Below are 26,997 nucleotides of genomic sequence, written 5' to 3' on the forward strand. Positions count from 1 at the left end.
TAATTAGAAAAATTGAGGGTTTGGACTTAAAAGTCACGGGAACTCCAAATCCTGATTAATTTCTCCCCAAGGAGGATCCGAAGTGGGACCCAAATAGAATCAGAGGATTAGATCAGTTGAAAATGTATCAAAGGTTGATTTTATATGGGATTCAGAATGGAGTAGAGAAACCTAAGAATCTTGCCAAATTGTATGAGGTGAAACAAGGAGAAAAGGAATCTCCCTCAGCCTTTTGTGAGAGACTGTGTGAAACGGTTCATAAGTGGACAGATTTGGACCCTGAAAGTGAGGAAATGTAATGCTATTTAATATGCTCTTCGTTGGACAGTCTGCACCAGATATAAGAAAGAAACTTCAAAAAGTAGAAGGGGCAGACGGGATGGTGATTTCACAACTGATGTCTATTGCCTATAAGGTGTATAATAACGGACAAAATAGAAGGGATAAAAAGAATCAAGCTAAATTAACAGCTGCTCTAGCTAATGCTAATGGCCAAGGATGGGGAGAAGGAGTAAGTGCCCGAAGATGAGGAGGATTGAGAGGACAAAGTCGGGGACGAGGACGTGAATTGCCCCTCTAAAACGACCAATGTGCTTATTGCAGAAAAGAAGGACATTGGAAGAGAGAATGCCCACTGCTTATGAGTGGACAGAACAGGGGATCAGAAGGAGCTGTAGGACTTATGGCAGAAATAGGTTTAGATTGAAGGGGACCAGGGGACAATATTAAAATTTCCCCAGAGGATCCCCTGGTTCCAGTTCAGCTGGGGAACGAAACTATTGATTTCCTGGAGGATACAGGAAAGACATATTCCGTTATAACTAGTTGTAAAGGTCTTTTAAGTAATAGCTATATGCCGATTGTGGGGTCACGGGAAAGCAAGCTTTGAAACCATTTTAAAAGCGATGGAATGCAAAATTGGAAGTAAAACTGTAGCTCATTAATTCCTCTATATGCCAGTATGTCCCTTACCCCTCTTAGGGCGAGATCTGTTGTGTAAATTAAGAGCACAGATAGCTTTCTCTGATAAGACAATACAGCTACACCTGCCAAAGGAAACAGCTTGGAAGGCTCAAATCTGTTTATTGACGGAGAAACAACGGAGAGATGCAAATACCCCGGAGGAAATCTTGGATGCTGTAATACCCACCGTATGGGCAACCAACAGACCTGGAAGAGCAAAGAATGCAGTACCAGTAAAGGCTGAATTAAAAGCCAGAGCCCAACCAGGAAGAAAAAAGCAATATCCTATTAAGTTAGAAGCTCATTTGGGTTTAGAACCACTAATAAATGGTTTTATTCAATATGGACTATTGAAGGAGTGACAATCTGAATATAATACCCTGATCTTGCCAGTTAAGAAACCCTGGACTCAAGAATACCAATTGGTGAAAGATTTGATGGAAAATAATCGAATCACAGTCAACGTACAGCCTGTGGTTCCAAACCCTTTATGCCTTGTTATCATCTTTACCTAATAACAATGTTGATTTTACAGTATTGGATTTGAAAGATGCCTTCTTTTGCGTACCCCTGGAGGAGGAGAGTCAAAAGCTTTTTGCATTTGAATGGGAAAACCCAACGACAGGACAAAAAGTTCAACTCTGCTGAACTGTGTTACCCTGGGGATTCAAGAATAGCCCTACTCTGTTTGGTAATGTATTGGCCAAAGAATCGGAAGATTGGCAAGGTAAGATTCTTGATTACCTTGCTTCAATATGTAGACGATATTCTACTGGGAGCCATGACGCAACAGGAATGTCAGGCAGCCACCATTAGCTTACTGAATTTCTTGGGACTTGCTGGGTACCAAGTATCACAGAAAAAAACACACAAATTGCTCAGCTTCCCATAGAATATCTGGGTTTTGAGATTTTGCAGGGCGGGAGAAGATTGGGAGCAATATAAAAAGAGGCGATATGCCGCATAGCCCCTCCAAAATCAAAGAAAGAATTAAGAGGATTTTTAGGAATGGCCGGGTTGTGTCGCCTGTGGATACCAAATTTCAGTCTAATTGCTAAACCGTTATATGCTGCTATCAAAGGGCCTGAAGAAATTCTTGAATGTTGTAAAAGCTTTGACACTATAAAATTGGAACTTATGAGGGCCCTGGGATTGCCAGACTTGAGTAAGCCATTCACTTTATACGTATATGAAAAACAACATGTGGCCTTCAGAGTTCTAACTCAAACCCTTGGAGACTGGAAAAGGCTGGTGGCATACTTCGCTAAGCAATTAGATGAAGTGAGCAAGGGATGGCCAGCATGCCTCAGAGCAGTGGCAGCAACGGTCTTCTTAATTACAGAAGCTCAAAAACTGACTTTGGGACAGTTGATGGTTTTGTGCCTCATGCTGTTTTGGCAGTATTGGAGCAGAAGGGCCATCACTGGTTGTCCCCAAACAGATTGATTCAATATCAGGCATCCTTGATCGAACAAGATGATATCACTTTGAAGGTGGGAACCTGAAGCTCAAGGGTGCAATGACTGCACTGACAGCCCTGAAGCCAACATCTGCCTCTCTGCACATGCAGGAAGATAGACTGGTCACACAGTTTGTGCCCATGAATGACTCCCCAGCCTGAGTGATGGGAAGTGGGACCTTCATCACCAGTGATGAGGAGGAGGTGGTGGTGGCAACACCAAGTCTCCAGAGAAACTGAGTAACTCCAGAAGAGGCTGGCAAAGAAAGGCCTGGGGCTGCTTCCCTTGCAGCCCCATGCTGCTTGCCCCTTCCCAGGCCAGCGATGTCCCAGCACTCATAGCCACCAGGGACAACCCAGGGGGGTCACTTCCCATAGGATCACCAAGGTCACCCTGGTGGGTCATATTCCATGGGGTCACCATGGTCACCTGAGAGACTCACATGCCATGGAAGTCACCATGGTCACACCCTAAATGGGTCACATCCCACACGGTCACCAGGGACACCCCAGCAACCACAGGGTCATTGGGGATGCCTGGGGCAGGGGAAACAGAAAGACAGACACCCTCCTACTAGCAGGAAGTGAACCTCACCAGTAGGGTGCAGACCAGCAGCCCCCAAGGAGTCCTTGCAGGGGTGGATAGGGCCTCATGGGGCAGCCTGCTTCAGGTGCCCCACAAAGGGGACTGATAGCTTCCTTCCCTGCCATGCTAAGTAGAACCCTACAGCCATCCTGGCGTGGAACATCCCATCAGTGCTAAGGGCACCCTGCTGGCTCCTCTAAGCACTCAGATGGCATCTTCAGAGCATCTCCCTCAGACACCTCTGCTAGTAGTACCAAGGTCCAGACAGGGAAAGCACTCATAACGCCTTAACAGCAACCCTGGTTCTTAACTAATTCATCAGGGTCCTGTTGATCTCAGGTTGCAAAACAGTGAGTGCAGCCATCCCCAGTCTCCCCCAGGACTGCAGGACAGTAAGAAGAGACTGGTGCCTGTCTGGGGAGGTGTAGAAGAATGAAGGCGGTGGGTTGATTAGCACTGATAATATGCAGCTGTGGCCTTGCCTCAAAGGCATAGGTTGATTGACCTGGATGATGTGCAGCTGTAGCTCATTCCTGCTAAGTAGTTAAATAGCACTGAGGATGGTGGGAGAGGGGGTTAGATAGAGGAAGGAGGAATAGCCTGGATAGTAGAATGAGACTGATGGGAAAAAGCCTTGTTGCAACCTATTAGTTTGTGCTACAACAGGGAGGGTTCTCTGCCACTTGACCTTTCCCTAGCCCTTTTGGAAGTCTGAAAACTGACTGGGACAATTGATGGGTTTGTGCCTTATGCTGTATTACTGCTTAGGCAGTATTGGAGTAGGAGGGCCATCACTGGTTGTTCTCAAACAGATTGATTCAACATCAAGCATCTTTGATTGAACAAGATGATGTCTCTTTTAAGGCGACTTCCATCCTGAAACCTGCAACCCTACTCCATGTTAATGAAAATCATGTATTGCAACATGATTGTCTATATGTCATAGAACAGGTGTACTCCAGCCAATCAGATCTGAAATATATACTCTTATGGTAGGGGTTCTCAAACTACGGCCCATGGGCTGGATATGGCCCCCCAGGATTTTCAATCTGTCCCCTGGTATTTACAGAACCTCCCTGTGTGCTGCCCCCCCCATGCTGGGTGTTGGTGGGGGGAAACCAAGCAGCTGCAGATGACCTCCTGCCACTTCATCTGTGCTCCATCCCCCTGTTTAAAAAGTTTGAGGACCCCTGTCTTAGAGAATCTGAACTAGGAGTAATTCACTCATGGAAGCAGCTTTATGGACAATGCACAGCAAAAAGCAGGATATGCTTTGGTACCTGAATGAAAGAGCAGCTGTACCTCTGGACACCCCAGTACATATCTTCCAACCACAGATCTAGTTTATATCAGAACTTGGAAATAGGAGCCCCTGAAAGAATGCTGGAAAGTACCATATTTGATATGATTAATCACACCCACAGTGATCAAGGTAAAGTGAATGGACTTTTGGATTCACTATACTCGAGTGAAGAGTGGCCCTCTGGAAGAGTAGAAGTCAAGAGAGACTGGACCTTTGAAATGGAAATTAACACGGAGTTAATGAACTTGACCTGGATGAATTGGGGATCAGTAGTTTATTTAGATTGTATACAGGGAGGCATTTTATTATATTTTGTATTATTAGGAATAATAACATTGTTATATCTTTAGAAGTATACAGACTTCTCATAAATAGAAATGAATAAACTAAAAGGGTGACAGTCCTCTTTTACTTGATGTTGCCAACACTTAAAGGGAACCAGGACAGTCTTTTAAGTCCATGGGACCATAATGTCCATTTCAAACTAATTGGGGAGGGAGTTTTTCAAAAGTCCTGACCTATTCCAGAAGGAAAAGACTGGTATTGGCTTTGTGGGGAAAAGGTTAGAAAAAATTTACCAAAGACAGGAATACGTACATTAGGAGCGCTATTTCTGAGCATTACAGTAATGGAAAAATGAGATTCTAAAGCCTGGTTGAGAACCTATTTAGAGAGACATAAAAGAGGCTGGTATCCACTAATTGAGAGACCTACAGCTTTTGCTCTGTGGTTCCTTCTGTGGCTAGGAGTAAGTGAATTAGGAAAAGCTATTGTAAATATCTCTGCAAGTGTCACTGAAGCCAGGAATTATGAAACTCCTTAAAACCAATATAGCATCCTTTATTGCAGCACTGGATGTATGGGGGATCGCTCCACCTAACGTGCATAGCTTCCTTCTCTTAGGTAGCTCTTTTTATGCAGTACATGTATAAATATTTAATAAATTTCCCGGGAAAAAAACATACATATTCATGAGATTACCCAAAACTAATTATAATATTCTTCCTCCCCCTCGTGCATGCCCAATCATCCAGAGCCTCAGCCAATAACCAAGCACCACGCAGCCACTTGCTTGCTCCCCCCCGCCCAGAGGGCTGGGGATGAGAATCACAAAGGAATGTAAAACTCAAGGGTTGAGATAAGAACAATTTAATAAATTAAACAGAATAAAAAGGTAAGAATAATAATAACAACAGTTATAATGGAAAGGTGGAGGAAAGGATAAAATCCAAAGGAAAAGGGACAAAAGAAAACAAGTGATGCACAGTACAACTGCTCACCACCTGCTGACCGATGCCCAGCCAGTTTCCAAGCAACGATCCCCAGGCTGCAGTTAACCCTTCAAGTTTATATACCAAGCATGACATCCCATGGTATGGAATACCTCTTTGGCTGGTTCAGGTCAGCTGACATGTCTGTGTCCCTTCCCAGTCTCTTATGTCCCTCCAGCCCTCTGGCTGGCAAGGCCCAAGAAACTGAAAAGTCCTTGACTTCATATAAACATTACCCAGCAACAACTAAAAACACCAGTGCATTATCAAGGTTGTTCTCACATCATAGCCAAAACATAGCACTGCACCAGCTACTAAGAAGAAAGTTAGCTCCATGCCAGCCAAAACCAGGACAGGGGGTCTACAGTGGTCTCAACGGCCTGAAAATTTGCCCACTCCTCTATTCAGTTGGCTAGAGTTCTCCTTTGTAGTCCCCATATACGGTCTTAAATCAGGTCATCTCAGTCTCTTACTCTTTCTTGGCCTGGAATCACTGGCCTTGGGCCAGTTTTCCTTCATCTTCCAGGGCTACCTTTTTGTTAGAGCCTAAATTTATTGCTTATAAGCATACAAAGATTAGTTTCAAACGATCAAGGTATACTAACTGTTTGAACCTAGAATGCATGACTACTTCTTAAGATTAAATCTTAACCTTTCCGTAACACATGTATAGAAAAAATCAGGAATGAAACTGCTGATGCCACTGGGGCTTTACAACAGGAAGTTAGACAATTAGCTGACATTGCAATTTAAGATAGAATGGCTTTAGATATGCTTTTGGCTTCACAAGGGGGAGTGTGTACTGCACTAATACCGGTTGTTGTGTATATGTGGATCAAAGTGGACGCATTTCTACCGATTTGAATGAAATATGGAAACAAACTAAAATTTTACATGAAATTCAAAAGGATAATACCTCTTTAGGATGTGAAGAAACATCGAAATGGTTAACATCTTGGTTCCCTGATTTAACCACATAAATTAAAAACGCTGTTAAACACATGAATAATTGGACTGTTAGTGTCCGTATGCATTTATGTATTGATCCAATGTATCTGTAGATGTTCTTCAAAGTTGATAATGCAATCAGGAGATAAGGTGAGACTTATCTAAAGAAAAGCATTCTTAGGTAGTCTCAGAAGGGGGAATTGTAGTTGACTGGCTCACAGATATGTGGTTAATAGAAGGCCAGTTTATTTAACTTGAAATTTAGACAAAATATGTAAATACCTATAATGAAAAACAAGAAAGAATTTGAAAAACCTAGGATGTTAGAAATAGTTAATAAAACATGGTCTTATGAAGAAGGAATAAAACCCATAAATATGTCAAGCTGGGGCATAACAAGATAAACTCAAGGAGAAACCAAAGGGTTAATGAGACAAAAAAATTACTTAAACTATGTATGAACTATCCTAATTAGCATACTAAAAGATTCACCCTCGAGCACTGGGAGCCCCCTACTAACAAAGCCCCCTCCCCACATAACACTCCGTGGAGCTGCAGCCCCAGCAGCGTCTGGCCTCTGGTTGGGCTGCGGGCAGGGCCCTGCTGTCAGCCTCACAGGCCTCCCTCGATTGGTGCGAAGCGATGGATACGGTGACTAACCCCATGAAAGACATATTTTGGGTTGGTGGGGTTTTTGTGGTGTTGTTTTTGTTGTTGGTTGTTTTTGGTGTGGGTTTTTTTTTTTGCTACTGCCCCAGTCTAAGCGTGGGAAGTAGGAACGAGTAACAAAGGGACGAGTCTCCTTTAAACACTTCCCCCGCCTCGTTCCACGTGGTACAGGTCAAGGGCGGGGATTGTGTGATGCATCACTTCTGTTTGTCTCGTGGTATAGAGAAGCTGTGTGCGGAGTAGGATGTGAGTATTGGTATCTCTCCTCGTGTTTGGTGGGGGTTACTGCTGTTTTCTCCATCTCTCACCTCTGACTGTCGGGGGTTCGGTACCTTCCGGCCTGACACAGAAGTGCGCTGCGTAACTGTGTGGCGAGTCTTCACCTTTTCTTTGAGCATCTGTAGTCCCCTGCGGGAGGAACGCCCCGTTGTGGAGCGGGCCTGGGGCGGGAAGAGGAGCTGCTGCCATGTTGGGGGAGCAAAGAGGATTTCAATGAGGGAGAAAATGGCGGTGGGGAACCGCCCGGGTCGGCTCCATTCCCCCCCGGGATCTGACCCTGCCCGCTGATGACCCCCGATCCTTTTGTGTGTGTGTGTGGCTTTTTTTCCTCTCCTTCGCTGCCGGTAAACTGCTCCCCTCTTGCTGTCGCCCTGCCCTGAGAGGACCTGGGCGTCCTTGGCTCCCCCCTCCCCCATCGGGCCCTTGCTCCTTTTCACTAGGGGGTAACACAAACCGTAGAAAAGAGGAAGAGGGGAGGAAAAGGGCGGCTGGGATTCGCCTACCTGGTGTTTTTAGCTTGTATTCGCTTGTATTTCTCATCTTCTTTTCCATCGTCTTAGCTTGGCCCGTCTCGTTTCACCTTCGATTTCCCCAGTACTGCGGTGTCTCCTCAGGCTCTGCCTGCCAGCCTCTCCCAAGGGGCATGCACCACTTCCTACTTCTTTTTCCTCCAGTTTCCGCCCCCACCCTCCTCTATATTGTTACTCCCTAATATTGGTGTAGAGTGGCTTATGTGTGTTTTCCATACCCTGTTTCATTTTCAGCGCTACAGCTTCTATCGTTGTGCTCCGAACTATTACTACAGAGTTGGCCCTGCTTTGGAACCACATTGATCCATTAGCATTTTTCAGACTCCATTCTTTCTTTTGCACGTGGTTTCATTGCCAGTTTAAAAAACAATTATTCCTTTTCCTTTCCTGAGATGTACTGCTTTAATCTTTTATAAGCCTTTCCTAGATGTAGGGTTTTTAAATATAGTTTATTCCGATGATGCTTATTTTTATTCTGAAAGAACAAATGAGCTATTTATTTGTTACAAAGAGATTCTAGTAGCAGGCAAGATGTTCAACTGCTATATTTAACCACGTGTTTGCATACTAGTGAGATGTAGAAGCACACCTGGCAGCATGCATTCAAGGAAAGTTGAATGTCTGCTTGCCAGGCAAATTAAGAGACTCTAGTAGCTGATGTAGTAAAGCTGCAGTGGAAATATTAATTGCAGTACTGTAGTTCACTGCAACTAAGATGTTTTTAAAGACTTTTCTATTATTGATGGCAACTTTAGCTTCGTGTATGACGATTATGCAGCTGTTGCTTGCAAATTCAACTAGGTGAAATACCCATGTGAGAATATAGGTAATGCTGGGGCCTTAATTGTTTATATTTATGGATGTAATATTGAGAATTCAACTGGAGGACAGTATTATATTTTTTACATTATAGTTTCTATTATACTTGGGGGTATATGAAACTGGTGAAAATTTGTCCCTTTGTAGTAAACAGTTCAGAATCTAAACAACTATATTTAAAGCAGTTGCAACAAAAAGGGGAAGGGACATGAGGGAAGAGTGTTTGAGATCGCATCTGCAATGTGTATTAAAGCTTATATGAAAAGGCAGGAAAGTTCTTCAGGAGCATCTTGAATAAGATGAGCCTCTACAAACAGGTTTGGAGATGGCTTTCTAGCCGTAACGGGACATATTCATTGTATAGTGTTCTCATGTTATTTTTCTCTTCCTAGAATGCCTAAGTCAAAGGAACTTGTGTCTTCAAGCTCATCTGCTAGTGACTCAGATAGTGAAGTTGACAAAAAGGTGAACATTATATGCAGTTTATAACTACTGTATTAACTCTTATATTTCAGGCTGGTGCTAGAGGAATTAGATGAGCATTATGTCACAAAATCCATGTCATTCTGTATGATTTATTAGACACTTAAATCCCCAAACTGCCCTTCTAATCCCAAAACAACAACAAAATTCAACAACCCCCCCCCCCCCCCAAGATTAGGGTTTGGGGTGGATGCTTTTTGCTTTGCAGTAAACTTTTTCTTTATTTGTATTATGCTTGCTTCAGGATTTTTTTGTATGTAGCCACAAGCTTCCTGGAATTCTTTGCTGCTTTGTGGCAAGTGATACAAGGCTTCTGTATAAGCTGCCTCTGGTGGCAAGAATTTGGATTAATTTTGAGGACACTCCCCTGCTCCCCTTCATTTTGGTATCTGGATTACTTGCAAGTACAAAACAAAAACCTCTGCTTGCCCTGTCATCCACGTGCCACTTGCTTATCTTGTTCACATGTCTTGTTCTGTTTCAGATTCTTACGTTTACTGTAATATTATCTGATAGTTTCTCACTTAAAAGCTGAGCCAACTGGAATGTCTTAGAGTTGATAATTTTAACGTTGACTGTTTAAAATGCGTAAATTTAGTGTTACATATTTTTAATAGCTATTTAATTTATAAGTTTGTATAGATGTACCAGTAGTTACAAACAAAAATTGAATACATCAGTGAACTTACTTTTTCAGAAATGCTAGGGGGTAATGCAGACAATCAGGTCTTCTAGTGCAGGATGCAAAGAAACTTGGTCTGCTTCACTGAATTGGTTCAAATGTGATGTGGTTGCACTTAAATTATGTGTTTTGTCAAATCTTAATACAAGAGAAAATGGCCAGGTGGTTATTTTTTTTTTGTTGTTGTTGTTAGGGAAACATATTCCTAAAAAGACATAGTCTTAACAGTCTGCTTCAGTGGGCAGTAAGGTTGTTTGTTTGGTTTTGGGTTTTTTGGGTTTTTTTCTTTTTCTATGACAACCTCCTATATTTGTTGGAACTGTTTGTCTTTAAAAGAGGTTATCTACAATATGATTCTAGCAGGTGAAACTAATTTTTAGTATCTTTGTATTACTCCTTCCTTAGGGTGGGCATGATTACTATATAATCATTAGTAGAAATGTAACTTTGTAGCATCTGCTAGCAAAGTAATTGATTTACAGGTGATATTATCTGAATGCTTTAAAAACGCATTTAATTTATCATGCTATCGACAGAGATTGGACTCCAATTTAAAAAAAACCCCAAAACAACAAACAAACACAAAAAGCCAAGCTCCTGTTGGATTTTATTTCCATATCCTTTCTTCATTATGACTCTCTCACCTATTTTTTTTTCTTTTTTTAGAAGTGTTGTTGGCTGTCCTGCATTTTTCATTGCACTCAGTGGAAAGGAAGGTGAAACTTCCATCCGACTTTAAAGTTTTAATTAAAACTACTGAGCCACATTGATAATATTACTGCGTAAAAAGAATAGGCTTTTTGAAGTGTATTTTGATATATAATTCTTTTTAAAGCCAAAATGTTATGGCAAACCTCACTGGGAACAGAAATAGGCTCATTTGAAGATATTTTTTTTTAAAAAAAATTTAGTCTAAATATACAGTATTGGATTCCTGCCTTCACAGAAGGAAGGTGATAATGTGTATTGTGTAGTAGTAGTTTGTGACCTCTAACATAAACTTTTTTGGAATTTATAAAATGATTTGTGGTTCATGTATTTCTCTCTTTTTTTTTTTTTTTTTTTTTTAATTCTTGTTCCAAGGCAAAGCGGAAAAAGCAAGCAGCTCCAGAAAAGCCTGTAAAGAAACAAAAGACTGGTGAAAGTTCAAAAGGTGCAGCTTCTTCTAAGCAAAGCAATAACAGAGATGAGAATATGTTTCAGGTAAAATTGATGACTCTTAGAGCCTAGTTAAGGTAACAATTTACATCATATTCAGTATAAATTTTATGTGGCTATCTGAATATCTTGATAGCATAGTGCTTGGTTTCCTGAAGCCTTGGCCAAAGGGGATTATGATGCTAGCATGCAGATGAGATGCTCAGAAAAAGTGTTGTCAGGTTTCAGTAGAATAAAAGAATCTGAGTTGTGACAGTTTATCCTAACCCTCATGTCTTTGCCCATGGTAACTCTCTGGTTAGTCATTTTGTTTGTAAATACAGCACTTGCCATGAATATACTGTAAATATTACATCAGGATGGTCTCTACATGGAAATGTTTTTTTAATCAGGCCCCTTGAAAGAAAGGATCTTGGAAACCAAAGCATGGAATCTTCATTCCTGTTTAACTAGGTCAAGGGCAACTTGGCTTCTGTCTTACAAGATGTTCTCTTGGAATAAATTTTGCTTGTTCTTTTATGATGCAAATTTTTCTCGCTGAACATCCAAAAAAGATTGTTATTTTTTATGTTGTCCTTATTTTTAAGATGGGATGAATGTACATTTTTCAGTAGCAAGAAGCATTTATGAATTCAGGATATTGGAATTCCTGGGGTTAGCTGAGGCAGTAACAATGTCTGCTGAAAGCTGCGCAAGAATATGCGTAGCTCAGCATTACCTGTTTTAGGGGTGTGGATCATGACTTATTAAATATCTGTGACTAGCTGGCTTGAAAGGGGCAGGAGATAGGAAAGGAATTTAAATTCTTAGAGACTTGGATTCTTAAGTTTGAGAAGAGGGTATGGGAGAGATGCCTAATAAGATGGTCCCAACACAGAGTAAAGCATAAGAAATGTTTTTGGGTTGTAGCTGTGCAAAAAAATGAAGACCTGCTTAACTGATACATTAAAAATAACTGTCCTGTATTACAGTATCAATTTCTTCTTTCCCGTTCATGTATAGTTGGAGAGACAGCTTCAGTTTAAGACACTAGGTATCAATGCCTGGATTTCCCATTGAAGGAATAATATAATATTTTTAGTTCTGTTGGGGCATGCTTTGATTCATGCAGGGAAAATGAGATAGTATCTTCTACATCTAATGAGGTGAACTGCAGTTAGAACTCAAAAAAACCAACATACAGGCTTTATGCTATGTTTGTAATAGGTTCAGAAATTCCAGCCTTAGGGAAAATGGTTAAAACTTTTAATGTTCTTCCAATGAAAGAAAGCAAGCTAAAAACCAACCACCCTCTCAAATAAAAGCAAAAGTATTTGTGTGCTCTGTTTTCTTTCAACCTTTTTGACTGAAGATAATAAAAAGTTACTAAAAACAGACAGCGGAGGGCTCATTAGTCTGATAAGAGCAGGATTCTTCCAGTGTTGAGTATAATACAGAAAAATGTTTCAATATCACCTTGACCTAAACAATCAGTGTTCCTTAGTTTCTGCCTGCCTTTTAGTTACTCAACAATAAGTCTTTTAGATTGCTCGTTGTGTTATGTGAAGCATTGTGGGTTTTTTTATGGTACATCAGCTTATGTGCGTTAACTAAAATGCAACTGTTTCAGTGTAGAAATAGCACTGTAGGTCTGAGGATACTTCCTCTCTTCCCACCCCACCCCCCCCAGGAGCATGCTAGAAGATCTAGTTGCATAATTTTTTGGGTATGGTTTTGTTTGATCTAGGACTATTGGTAATACTAGAAACTTTCCTTTCTGCTTCCCCATGGTAGTAAAATGATCTTTGTGCAAGTGACTTTGCAGTACAACCTTAAAGTGGCTTCAGTTGATGGAAATCAGGCTGTAAAGCATTCATAGTATAGTCAGAAGTTTTGTAGCATCCATGCTGTATGTGGAAGTAGCAGCAAATGATGTGAAACTTAGTGGTTTTCTGTTAATACACCTTTGGGCTGTGTACTTAAAATATACAACTTCCCTTAGTATTGAGCTCATTGTGACTACTGCGTTCAGAAGATTTAGCACTTCCATAAAGATCTATGTGTTGCGACGGAGGGAAGACACAGTCACTCAATATGAGTGATCAGCAGACTTCGTTTATTGTCTCTTACAGTCACCTTTTATGCCTTCTTATAAATAGCTCATACATATTACAAAAGTTAAGCTCATTATTGGTTAGTTGCCTAAATACCAAGCCCGCCCCTTATTTCTCTTCTGTAGTTATCTGTTCCCACCTGCAACATTCTTTTCCCACCGAAATCTTCCTGTTATTGTGTAACAAGGACAGCCAAAGACAGTGTATTTTGCTTTACTTCAGATAAGCTGAGAGCGATGTGCATTTTTGTCCAGCCAGCTGGACTATGTCTATGAGACCTTTTTCAGCTAGCCAGTTATCCACAATTCCCCCGTTTTTATTTTGGGCGACATAGGCCTGGTTGACCATTTTCAATAACAGCGTTTTAACACAGGAAAATACACAGCCAACTTATAAAATCTCAGTTCAGAAGTATAATTCCAGAAATACCTGAAAAATAAAGTTAGCTTGAAGCTTTAATATAGATGCTCTTTCTGTTCCAGTGATATACAAAGTTTAAAAACTTCAAAGGTAATTTTAAAGTTCTGAACATGGAATAATGCAAGCTCAAAACCCCAAAAGAAACCAAACTGATGTTTGACTAGGAATATTTGCAAATATTTTAGTGGAAAATCCCTGACCATTAACAATTTTCTGTCCAAATAACAACTGCCCTTATGCAACCAACCAGTCCATACATTTTCTGAAGAATACCTCATTGATATCAAAGAATTAACAAAGGGGAAAAATTAGTTCTAAGCTATATACATTCATAAGGGGATTTTTCAATAGTTACATACAGATTTACACACTAAGCCATAATGGCTTGTAGGTGATACACACAAGAAGAGTACGTTGCTTATCTGTCTGAATGTCTATGCTAAATTTGACAACTGTGCCACAAGCCAAGCCTACATGGGTGCTGTATGTTATGCACGTTCCTTAACAAACAGAAGTATAATAGACAAATTCCCAAGATCTAGTCCCCAACCTAATTATATTATTTTGTAGCCAATTAAGGAAAATAACACAAATGTGCATATCTACATGTGCACACACCTTTTAGTTCAGAACCAATCTGTGATAAAAGGCCTTAGCCTTATGGCATCATCGAATCTTAACGAGTACAGTAATTAAAAATGCAGTCTTACTGTAAGTGCGATTTATGCTGACATTCCCTCAAATGCTACACGTGAGTATTTCTCACTCAACTGCCTCAAGTTAAAATAGTAGTATTTGTTAATATGTATTAAAAAATCATTAATTCTCTACAATAGCAGTTGACTTCCATAACACTATGTAAGCAAAAGAGGCCTAAGATGGGTTTTCTGAATACTAACAATTTATTTTAGACTGTCTAAACTCAGGTCTTGAAAGATTTCACTCTGCCAGACATAGAAACACTGTTGCACTCCAGTTGTGATATCCCTTTTCCCAAGTTGTCACATGCACATCTCGCTCAAGCAACATTATTGTTAAAGTTTCTCTCTGCTACATAAAAGCATGTTGCACTTGTAGATATAAAAGACAGCACCCTTACTTAGATTATTACCTTATTACCTCATAACTCTTAGTATACCTTGTATCTCTGATTTCATCACTTCAAAAATTCACCAGAAGCAGATAAAACCACAGCCTCAGACTAAACTACACCTTAACTGCTGATTCAAATAAAGGCATTCTCTTCAGATATGCCTAATGCTTACAAATAATTTTGGCTGGTTTTGATCAAAAAACTATTATTACAATAATGATCAAAAATAATAATCCCGTTTGCAAAATGCCTTTAAGCCAGCCTCCTAGTCCCAACCAATTTCCACATTCAGAATACAGCATAAATACAGAATACAGAATTATCTCCATCAAGGCAAAAAGGCTTCTCGTTAAACACAGAGATGTTTGCTAGTTCAAGGCAGAAACCCATTTCTTGTAGGGGACATCTGAAGCACTTTTTTTGGTGGGTTTGTAATCAATTCCGTATTTTTCCTTGAGAAGCTTAAGCTGTTCCTCTTGTTTCAGGAGTGTTTCCAACTCTGATTTGTCGACTAGGTCCGTATTTCCCAAACATATCATACATTTCCTCCGCTGTGATTTTATACGGCAGGTTCCGAATATAAAGGGTCCGACTGACCTCTGGGGGCAGCCGGATGTCAGCTCGCTTGGCCGCTTGCATCGCCATGGCGCCGATCGGAGGGGGGGGGGATGGTGCCGCCTTGGAGAGAAACCGCGGCCGGGAAGGGGCCTGCCGGGCCGCGCGCCGCGCGTCGCCGTTGCCGCGGGGGTCACGGACGCTATCCCATACGCTAATAACCCGAGGAATTCCTTTTTACAATCTATGTCCTGAACGCTCAGCTTTTCTAAAAAGCATATGAGCGAATCGTACGTCGCTTGTCTCTCCATACCGTCGTCAGCGCTGTTGCAGCCTTTGCGAGACTTCGGCGACGCGTGGCCGGCGGGACCCTCTGTAGGTGCTCCCGGGCGCGGGGACTGTGCCCTTCCGCCTCCTGCGCTGCTTTCAGCACCGGTACCCGAATCTCCGTCGAATCTCCGTCGAATCTCCGTCGAATCTCCGTCGAATCTCCGTCGAATCTCCGTCGAATCTCCGTCGAATCTCCGTCGAATCTCCGTCGAATCTCCGTCGAATCTCCGTCGAACCGTGGCTCGCAGGTTCAGCCCTCTCTAGGGTCCCTGTTCGGGCGCCATTTGTCGCGACGGAGGGAAGACACAGTCACTCAATATGAGTGATCAGCAGACTTCGTTTATTGTCTCTTACAGTCACCTTTTATGCCTTGTTATAATTAGCTCATACATATTACAAAAGTTAAGCTCATTATTGGTTAGTTGCCTAAATACCAAGCCCGCCCCTAGTTTCTCTTCTATAGTTATCTGTTCCCACCTGCAACATTCTTTTCCCACCGAAATCTTCCTGTTACTGTGTAACAAGGACAGCCAAAGACAGTGTATTTTGCTTTACTTCAGATAAGCTGAGAGCGATGTGCATTTTTGTCCAGCCAGCTGGACTATGTCTATGTGACCCTTTTCAGCTAGCCAGTTATCCACATCTATGTTTTATTATTTTTGTTTGAAAATAATGCTGGTGTTCAAGGTATTCTTGAAACTAACTATGAAGAATAGAATAATTCTAAGTAGGAGGGAATTCAGTATAAGAGACAGTGTATTTTATTTATTTACGTGTCTTGGCTCTTTTAGGTTTTATAGGTAGCCTTGTATTCTTTATAATTTATTAAAGGATTTGGACACAGTTGGGGTGCAGGAATTTCTTACTCCCGTTTGTGATGTATTACTAGAGGCCCTAAGGACAAGCATTATTCATGTTAATGTGGAAGGGTTTAGTGTTGATACATTAGATTGCCGTCTGGCTTTCAGCCAATGTGAGTTCTGTATCATTTGATTTGGTTAGTTTGACAAATCTTGTCATCTACCTATGCCTGATTTGGCTAAGGTTTGTTTATGCTGTCAGAGTATGGTATTAATGACTATTCAGAGTGGAACCACATGATGTGATCAGGCATTTCAGAGAAACTATACTTGAAAAATAGTTTGCCGGTTGCTGTGTGTGTCCTGTGTCCCCTGTTGTGTTGTCATCCACCTTTTTTTTTTTTTTGTTTGGGTCGAATTTGCTTTTTTGACTTGTGAGAAAGAAGTTCTTCAGTTTCCCATTGTAATGTCTTTACTGATTATAGGCTCCTGAAAGCAGATAAATGTTTGTGATGCTCTGGAAGGTGATTGACTGTGAAATGCATCGCTGATCATCTAAGTTTCAGAATTAATTTGCTGTGTTGCAGATCTCAGCTGTCAACAGGACTCTATTCTAGGAGTTTGTATTAGCTTATTGTGCTTCTTCTAATGATATACATATAGTTATCAGCTAAGAAGGATGCTTTTTTTGCTGTTTCTACTTCCACATCGCGTATACAGTTTAATCAAGGCAAAATGGAAATCGGAGGAAAATTGGTGAGGATGATGGTTGCTGAAACTCATACAGGAAGTCAGTTGCATAGCTGTGAAAGAAACCTAGGTTCAGTTCAGTGCATCTTATTCTAAGAAATGGAAACCTAGAAATAATGTTTTTAATGTATTCTGATTTAATTCAATAGAATAGTATATTTAAGGAGCTGTGATATTTAATAAAAAGCATATGAACTTGTCTGTGAAGGTTGAACTGCAGTAACTAACCTGCTTTAAATTAATACAGCCCTTGGAACACTAATGTGGTTATGGAGATACAAAGGTGTCTTAGATCAGTGAAATTATTCTAGGACTATCAGCTGCTGCATGAACAAAAATTGTTTAGAAACAACTCGATGCCAGAATTGCAGATAACTGAACTTCAAGAAACGTAGATTTACTTAAGTAAATTGATGTTTTGGTTGAGGCTTTTAAACTGTACTTTAGAAGCCTATTTAAAGCTTTTAACAGTGGCCACTGTTCTGCATAGAGTTCAACTAAACATTCAAAATAAAATGTGAGCATTCAGCTGAAATTTAGACAGTGGTGTAAAACCTACCTTAATTTCAGCATTTTCATGTGGAACTGTTTACCTTTAAGGTAAACTTACTGACTAAATGATGTGTACTTTGTATTATTGCCCCTTGCCTTACCGTAATTGAATTAAGATGTGTAGTCTTTTATCTTTAATATTCAAATTGTGAACTCTTTTACTGTATTCACAGCAATAATCTGCTATGTTGTATCAGATTTTATTTCTTAGAGCAAATCTGGAATTACTTGTCAATGCACTAATATTCTTTGATAGACCTGAGGGAAAAAAAAAAGATGTTATGGAGTACTACTACTTGAAGCTGGTTTATAGGTGACCTTAAAAGTTACTGAAGCATTACAGGGTGAAACCAATAATTGTTTGTGTAGGCTATTTAGGATATCCTTTGCCAGCAGTGCTGATGGTACCATGCCTAAAGTCCAAATTTAGTCTGAAACAACTCAGCTACTGTGACATCATACCTTATTTTTGAATGTTAAATTTGTAGTACTGTAAAAGTATTTAATAAATCAGTCTGAAAATACTGTCTTATAAACTTGTTCATTTATAAAGAATGCTTTGAAGTAGGAAAACAACAGCTTCAGACTTATAGTATCTAAAGATGTCTCAATTGTTTTAAAAAAATTAGAGTTAATTTAGCATGATCTGCATAAGAAGAAAAATTACCTTAAGCAAACAGCATACTTGTTTATATATATTTTGTGAAATAATAGCTTTTATGACTTAACTCTGTAGAATATTTTAGTTGATTGGAGAGTAGTTCATGCTTTCTGGTCAGACTTAATGCTAGTAAGATGTTTGGCCCCCTGTTAAATTATGTAAAAGTGCAAGATGCATAAATTAAGGAAATTGAAAACTAAAACTAATGTTTTATCAGGAAGGAATATTCTATTTTAAAAATTGTTTACTTTATAATGTGTTCGTTCTTTATAAAGTGTATCCGGAAGGTTCATAGAGAATACTAAGAATTTCTTACATGAATTGTGTTTTTATTATTTAATTTCTGATTCTTAAATTCACATTATACTTTGAATTTATGTGAATTAATAGGGTTTTTTAACAAATTTGGAAAAACAGGGTAAAGCCTAAATATATAGTGTAATGTGTAGTTGTCAATGTGCCTGTTGTTTCTCCTCCCCTCCCCTTTGTTTTCCCTCCTTGTCTTAAGAAAAAAGAAGCCCTCATAATTCAGTTAAGCCACTGTGGTGTGAAACTACAAAATTCCAAAGTAATTTCATACTGTGCTATATGCTGGTAAACTTAAAGGATTTGGATGTCTGCCACCGCCGCGCCCCCCCCCCCCCCATCTGATACAGTACAATAGTCTTAACCATGCTTGCAGTAAAGTGCCATGAGGACTTGGGAGCAGGCTTGAGACAGTTGGTGGTTTACTTTTGTTTCCACCTGTATTTACTGTGTTAAAAAAAAAAGGGGGGGGGGGAAGGGGGAAGGAGAAGGAGGAAGGGAAAAATCCCAAACAACCCCCTCTAGAAATTGTACTTATCTTATGTGAATATCTAATTTGATTTCTGTACATATGGAATGGACTAATTTGGATTTGAGGACAGTTCCCTCTTCCCTGTTTACTAACTGTTACTAACAAAGATGGTTATAGTAGAGGCAAAATTTTATTTCAAAACCCAGTAAATTAGTGGGTTTTGTAAGAGGTAAACTTGTTAAGAATATAGGTGTGTTTATTCTAGGAGAGCCACTTTTGCATTGAATGCTCAGCTGGTTTTAAGTTGTTCATCCATTTATATTGTCATTACTTATTTATCTACTGATTACTCTGGATTAAGCTCTTGATCTAGTTGTTTCTCTGGTGTCTAAAATAAGCTGTGGTGTGCAATGTCACATGTCCAAGTCTGATACTGCTGAGAAAAGTGAATACTGTAATATGTAAAATATCTAAAAAAATTTTTATATGTGTTTTAACAGATTGGCAAAATGAGGTATGTCAGTGTTCGTGACTTTAAAGGGAAAGTCTTAATTGATATTAGAGAATATTGGATGGATCAAGAAGGTGAAATGAAACCTGGCAGAAAAGGTATTGTTCTGCTTCATGTTCTTTTGTATTAAAACATCATCTGCAGTTTCCTGGAGAACTTTATGTATCAGATTTTTATACTTTGTTGCTACATGGTCTTTTTATAATAATAATTTTCCTTTTTCATAATTGATATTTTGACAAATGATTAGTTTTATCTGTAGATTATGAACAAAAGGCAAAGTAGTTTTGTTGGTCTGAGTCTGTTTTCCTAAATGGATCCCCCATGATTTATGGAAAACAAAGTATGAAATACAAGCAAATTTGGTATGGGACTTATATACATGCTGTACATTTTCCCATTAACTTAACTCTATTTCTTGCTTTTATTATAGTTTGAATTCTTATTTCAAGTCAATGAAAATATTTAAGTAATTAATTTGTAGTAAGATGTTAATTTCTTTAAAACAATGATGATCTTCAATTTCTATCAAATTTTAGATTAAAATAATTAAAATGTTTAATGTGAATAATTTTGTAAAAAATATTTCAAGATTCTTAGTTCAGGTGAAAATGCCTCAAGTGGTCAAGTTCTGGTATTGTGCAACACAGCATAAGCCATTGTACCTTTTAATTGCTGCTCCCATACCTATTTTTTTAAGGCATGCCTTCACTAAACCATTTTCAGAACTTTGCCACCCGCAAGATAGGGATGTGAGAATAGTTGCAGTAGTAGTGCTTTCCTTAATGTCATGTTGCTTATGTTGGTAAAACTTACTTGTAATCAGTTTTCCTATTGCACCAAGGAAAGAGGTAAGTGTTAAACTTCCTGTCATGGAGACTGAAGACATTTAATGTAGAACCACCATGAGGTTTGTTACATTCTCCTAGTGTGTCCAGGAGCAAATAAATGTTTGGAAAGCTTTGAGAAACACTTTCAACAGCTCTTAAATAACCACTGAGAATGGGTTTGTATGAACAGGTACACTGGTGCTGTACAGAAAAATGTATTGGTTTGAAGTCATTAAAAGTTGAAGCAATCTTTTTTTAAGTAGCAGCAACACATCCAAACTGCTGTGTTTTGAGGTGGATATCAAAAGTATATGCAGTTTGAATGGTAAACTACAATGAAACCTGATGGGTATGCCAAGTGACAAAGATTACATGATGCTGATAGAAATGCTTATCAATGTGGCAAAAGGATCTGAATTTTATTAGGATAAAATGAATAATAATCTGATACAGTATGTGAATCTTATGTTCCATTGATGCACTTATAAGCCCCTTATCTAGCTATCCTAAAATAATTATGAACAGTTGAAATTGTGTCATAAAACATAGGAAAAAAAATGTCCAACAGTTTAGAATTGTTGTGTTGGATTGTTTCTGACAGCAGGTCTAAACTGCATGCAGTTTATCTGAGATGTTGTTCAGAGGCATCTTGATGTCATTTGGTCCCCTAATAATGGTTAGCACACCTGACTGACCTGTTTTCAAAAGAAACCTGCCCTCTAAAGAATAGTGGAAGACTGCTTAGAATAGCTCTATGCAGACTGTTCACTGCTCTGATAAGTGGTGCTCTGATAAGGCAGTGATGATAGAAGAAAAAAAGGTCATGAGCCCCAAAAATGGAATTCAAAATTTCACCTGTTTTCAGGTCCTGCTCCACCTACAGGGCGAAAGCAATGAAGGAAGCCTGATCACTGAGGGGGGAGAGTGGGGGTAAATAGTAGAAGAGCCTTGCTGAAGAGAGTATGAGAGGTAGGCCTGTGAGTCTGTACTTGCATAGAGTTGGTATAGAGATTTTAGGGGAAGAATGATAAGACTAAAGCATGAAGGAAGCATACCTGGGCTTGAACTTGAGGAAGTACAAATTTAGAACTGAGGAGATGGGTTGTGGGGCACTGAATAATTATTGATTTGAATGTCACTAGAGGCTATAGTGAACTTGAAGTGAAAAAATAACTTCCATGTTGGTTTGAGTGCTAGGGAGTGAAATAGTCTCTCCAAAATGTTACTTTATACTATATGTTATTCAAAGTGCTTTAAGAAACAGGAGAGGGGAAAAAAAACCCCAGAATTATGGTACTTTAAAAGTGCATTGAAGTTCAGTCTGCAGAGGTATGGCTTTTAGGAGCCAACAGGAATAAGATTGATTTCCTACATTTGTTTTGTGCTGCCTTCTATCAAGGCCAGAGCTGTATTTCACTTCCTGTGTTTAGCCTAACGCTTGTGAATAAATTTGTTATACTGCACTTACTGAGAAAATAAGTTTAACTTGTCCAGAGATAAGCTAAGGTCTAAAGTTAAACTGAAGTGTTCCAAATGAGTAGTTTTAACTTTGTAATTGAGATGGTTGTTACACTTGAGATAGCTTAAATATTAATAGTTGTGACATAGACTTTGTGTATGAAACCAGCCTTGACAGTAATTATACAAGGTCCTGCGCTACAATTCTCTTCCTAAGTATTTCTTTTTAATGCATTTCAGGTATTTCTTTAAATCCAGAACAGTGGAACCAGCTGAAGGAACAGATTTCTGATATTGATGATGCAGTAAGAAAACTGTAAATACAGAGCCATACAGAAACCTTTATCATTTTAGTTCTTTTAAGTGGTCTTTTTACATTGGCTTTTGTTTTCTAAAATATTGTTTTCCAAGCTATTGTATATTTGGATTGCAAAACTATTTCTAAGATGAATACTTTTTTTAATGTGCATTAAAAGTGTATTCTAAGTGAGGCTATTTGTGTATACTTTACTAAAAAGAAAGGTGTTGCTTTCACCTCATGGTATTAAATAAATACCTATGCTTTACTTATTATTTAGGGCCTTTTGAAGGTTTTTGCCAGTAACGCCATCAATAGCTTTAGTCTTTTTTTAGTTTCAGTTTAGTAACTGTAAATATGAATTTGTTTTCTGAGGCAATTTATTAAAATGTCTCCACTTAATTTTTTTTCTTTTATTTCATACTGTATTACCCTGGCAGATTTCTGCTTTAAGACTTGATACAAACAGTGAATACCTGGTCAAACACATTTTTGTAGGTAATCTTAAACACTATTTGCTAATTTACCATATTTATTCATATGTAAACAGTCCTGAGTATATAGACTTTTTGCATTACTTGCATGAAGTGTTATGCTAAACAGTAACACTTGAACACAAGCCACGTGCTATTTCTTCCCATTTTTCTATAATCTGCTTGACTTAGAAAATACAATTAGCCTTCATTCTTGGACCCTAGATTTTAGAATGTGATGCAAAAACTTTTATAGTAATAGACATATACTTCAGAGTAGAGTAATATTTAAAAGCTCCAAATGTGGTTATTAGGTACCTTTTTCAAGTTTTGCATTAAATTAATTTTTGAACACATACTGACTAGTTAGCTTATAGAAAAGAACAGTTAACCTGTCTTTGTAGGGCTTTTGTTCGTTAGAGAGTATTGTGTAAACAACAGTGCTTAAACTAGGCTGTAACACCTGTTAAACAGCCAAACAGGGTTAAAATTGCTTCAGCCAAAATATCTGTCTACCATGCTTCTGCACCGCCTACCCAAACCATTTAAGTTTGCTTGTCTTGTGTGGCTTACATGTCCACAACTCTTTTTATCTACAGAAAATACTTTGTGCTTACAATGGAGTGCTGGTACATAGTGGATCATGACTCTAGAGACCTTTGCTTCTTACCAGTGTACTACTCTGGTAAGACAAGCTTCTGTCCAGTGGAAGATCTATTAGACTAGATGCTGCCCTGGTTGAAGGGCTGTTTGGTAGGTGTCACAAACTATGGAATGAAGAAGGGAGAATATGATGATTGAATAGAACTTTGGAGAGATAAAGGGTTCACCAGTACAGAAGTTAACAATGAAAGATCGAAGTTAGCTGATACATAATAACTACAGTGAAGAAATGTATGTTAGCAGAATTGGAGAAGTTTATTTTCTGACTTAATATAGTTAATTGAAAAAAGATGAAACAACTTCATGAAAACTGACATTTCAAGACACTAGTGAATGTACAGCTTAATGGCTTGGCTGTAACTTTCCCATTTGATGTTAAATTTAATGTATTTTTTAAATTTTAAATAAAGGATTTACTATTTGTTTAATTTTGGAATATATTAATGTGATTGTTGCAGACATGCATGGAAGTCCTGTTCTGCTAAGTGCCATACAGATTGTTCCTGTGCTGCAGAGTTTATAATTAAATACAAATGGATATTGAAGGGTGACTTCATCAAATTAACTATATATTAATTTAAATGTTATGTCAGAATGCCTCCACCTGCTCTTTGACTTATCTATTGTTGGCATATTTCAAATAAAATTAAGATGTTTTTGTATAGCTCAGGAAATATGAGGTTTTAAGAACTCTGCTTGAAGGTGAATAAAAGGGTGAAGAGATCTTTTGTGGTAGGAGCTGCATTTTTGGGCACAACATTCTTTTTTGAGTGACTCTTAATAGCATGTAGAGATATTTGGACCAAATAGAATAAACATATCTGCTAAAATTTTCAGATGAGTGAATGAAATAAATTGCTTCAGATCACTATCAACAAATTCTAGGTGTTGATTTCAATTTGCAGTATGTATGTGGGGTTTTTTTTTTCCTTCTCCTTTAAATCTGAAAATTTGCAACCAGATTTCACCCATTTTACCTCAGCTTTCAAAGAGCTACTTTTAAAGTGCATGGTTATCACAATAAAGGGAACATTGTCCTCACTTAGATTACTGTGGTAGTAGGTCATTGGATGGCAGTTATGTATCAGAGTACAATATATTGTATTCAGGAAGGTGGAGAATTAAATTCATTCATTTTGGGGGAGTAAGGGGAAAAAAGTTTTAATGTAGTGATTAGTTATCTTGTGGAAACTGATGGTAGAGATGGTTAACATATCTTTGAACAAGAACTATTAGTTCCTCTTATAGATAACAGCCTTGCTGAATTTGTGATAATTACTTGAGAAAACTTAGCAGTTTCATTTTACTTAGCTTGTGTTTTTAAAAATATTTTCCGTCTGCCAGTTATTTCTGCCTGTAATAATGATAAAATATATATTTTACCTGAATCAGTCTTAATGTCTGCATGAATGTCCTACAAAAAAGGTAACTAATAAACTAGTCAGTTTCACAGATGAACTCAAAATGGGACATGTTTAATTTCGAGATAATTCATTGCACCTTGGGTGACTGATGTGCTGGTTACGTGATAAAAATGTGGCACATTAATGTTATTTTGAAATAAATAGTTGGTAGTGATTTGTCATGTAGTTGTCTATGGCTGTAGTCTTTCTAATTTGAAAAGAAAATTAACATTTTTTTTTTATAAAAAAAAATTTCTTGCGGACAAAATGGTAGTTAAGGTACATGTAGAAGCGTCCATGGAAGAAAACTGCATGTATGAAAAGACTGTGTAATGTGAGATAAACACTGCTCCCTTTCCCATTGAAGTGGCAAACGAAAGATGAATTTGATTGTTGATATTTATGCTTGACATATTAGCAATATGTTTTATAAAATAAACCTATTCTAGAGCTTAGGAGGAAAAATACATCAGTTAGAGCTGCCAAAGCACCATATGTGTGCTGAATCACTGTCATGTACAATGTTGCTCTTATGTAGAGATGTTCATATTGAAGTTAAGCATACAGTACTAAGTTTGATATTTCTGTTAAAGGAAATGCCCCAGTTATGTACTAATGTGATTTGTTAGCAAAAAAAATTATTATTGTAATTCTGGTAACTCAAATGTCATATTGTTAACCATGTGGAATGTTTCATGTTTTGTTCTGGTGGTATTTACTGCAGAGGCGCCACTGGAAATATGTGCCCTCCAACTGTAATTACCTTAATGTTCAAATAAAAAGTAGTTAAATGGCATATGTGTAATAACAGTTTGAGCACTTGGAAATAAATCAAGACTTCTGTTGACATAGTGTTGTTTTTAATAGAAATTTAGCTGCACTAAAACTTATTTTTTCTTAAATAGCCATTTTCATAATTTGTTTCTTGCAAGTGTTGTAATCTGTAAATTTGAAAATCATCTCTTATGGACTTATGGCCCATGTTTGTGGGTGGGTGGCTGCTTATGTTAGCCCAGAGGGATAGAAGTTTTTCATTATGATAGAAGAACAAGTGTCATGTGAATATGGAAGCAGCAGATACAAACACACTTTCAAACACCAAAGAGAAGTGCCTGATAAGTTGCTACTAAGAAAATGGCTGATTATCTTTTGAGTGGAGTTTCTTTTTGATCTGACAATAAATGTAACCATACATTCAATGTGTGAAAGCTTTTTTTTTTTTTTTTTATTTCTATCATTGGTCATAGTGTAGGCTTCTTTAGGAAGGATATTTGGATTTTGTATGCTTGCTGTGACTGATCTGTAGGGAGTGGATTAACTGATTGTAGCCTTGAACCAAACAGGTTTTTCTTCAAGTAATTTTGATTAGTTTAGCAGTTTATAGCCACAGGATCAGAAATGACCTTGGCTCAAAGGGAAGATACACAGTTTGGATACAGGGTCAGTGTCCTACCTATTTTCCATTTGCTGCCATCCATTCTATTGGTAGGATTCACCTTTAACTGTAGCTCTGGTGACTACATATGGAAGAGCAATCTGACAGGCAATGTTTTTCCTGTTGTGAATCAAGCTTGTTATACTCAATATTGTTATGTAAAAATGTGAGGACACCTGCTGAAGAACTGAAATAAATGTTACTTGGTTCAGTGATGGTTTATCAAGGAAGCTTAAATTGTGCTGTCTTGTGAGCAGAGGTACGTGCCATTAGTCATGAGGATAACTTAAAGGCTGAGAACTTGGTGACACAGCTGTTGCCTTGGTATGGTGCTTCATTGAACAAAAATGTTTGTAACATCTGCTTAATTTGGCTTTCAATGTACTTTTTGCTTTGAATGAATCCATATGTTCATTATTGACAGGGTGGCAAATGAGGTAGGAACCGAGGTTGGGTTGAAGAGGCAAGTTTTTAAAAACATTATTGTCCTTTGGAAGGAGGTGGGCTCTATAATCCTAAAGGTGAATAGAGTTTGCTGTAAAACTGCAAAAGTTGGTGCAATGCAGACATGTTCTTGGAAATCTCCAGGTTTATTTCATAAGGCTAAATAAGAAGCACAATGTATGCCTCCTTGGCCAGCATGTCTAGAAGAGTACCATTAGATATTAGTTCACTCGGGCAGAAGTTAATAAGGTAAAAACTGCTGAAGTAAAGAAATTGTAAGATTTTCACATAACCCTGTTA

General features: G+C 38.5%; 1 protein-coding gene across 4 annotated transcripts; it reads left to right on the forward strand.

Moving 5' to 3' along the window:
- Positions 1-1,671: 1,671 nt before the first annotated feature.
- Positions 1,672-26,014, forward strand: LOC119140675 (activated RNA polymerase II transcriptional coactivator p15). 4 transcript variants are annotated; one of them, XR_005101675.1, is made up of 6 exons: positions 7,751-7,785; positions 9,220-9,292; positions 11,076-11,195; positions 19,683-19,791; positions 21,389-21,492; positions 22,222-26,014. XR_005101675.1 is itself a non-coding variant. In XM_037372216.1 (5 exons), the coding sequence occupies exons 2-5, from the start codon at positions 9,221-9,223 to the stop codon at positions 22,299-22,301; spliced, it is 381 nt and encodes a 126-aa protein (XP_037228113.1). In that variant the 5' UTR covers positions 1,672-1,690; position 9,220; the 3' UTR covers positions 22,302-26,014. The 4 variants fall into 4 exon arrangements, 3 of the variants coding, with proteins under 3 accessions (XP_037228113.1, XP_037228112.1, XP_037228111.1); XM_037372216.1 differs by lacking the exons at positions 7,751-7,785; positions 21,389-21,492 and adding an exon at positions 1,672-1,690; XM_037372215.1 differs by lacking the exons at positions 7,751-7,785; positions 21,389-21,492 and adding an exon at positions 7,343-7,445.
- Positions 26,015-26,997: the final 983 nt, after the last annotated feature.

This window comes from Falco rusticolus, chromosome W (assembly GCF_015220075.1).
Source record: "Falco rusticolus isolate bFalRus1 chromosome W, bFalRus1.pri, whole genome shotgun sequence".
Lineage (NCBI taxonomy): Eukaryota > Metazoa > Chordata > Aves > Falconiformes > Falconidae > Falco > Falco rusticolus.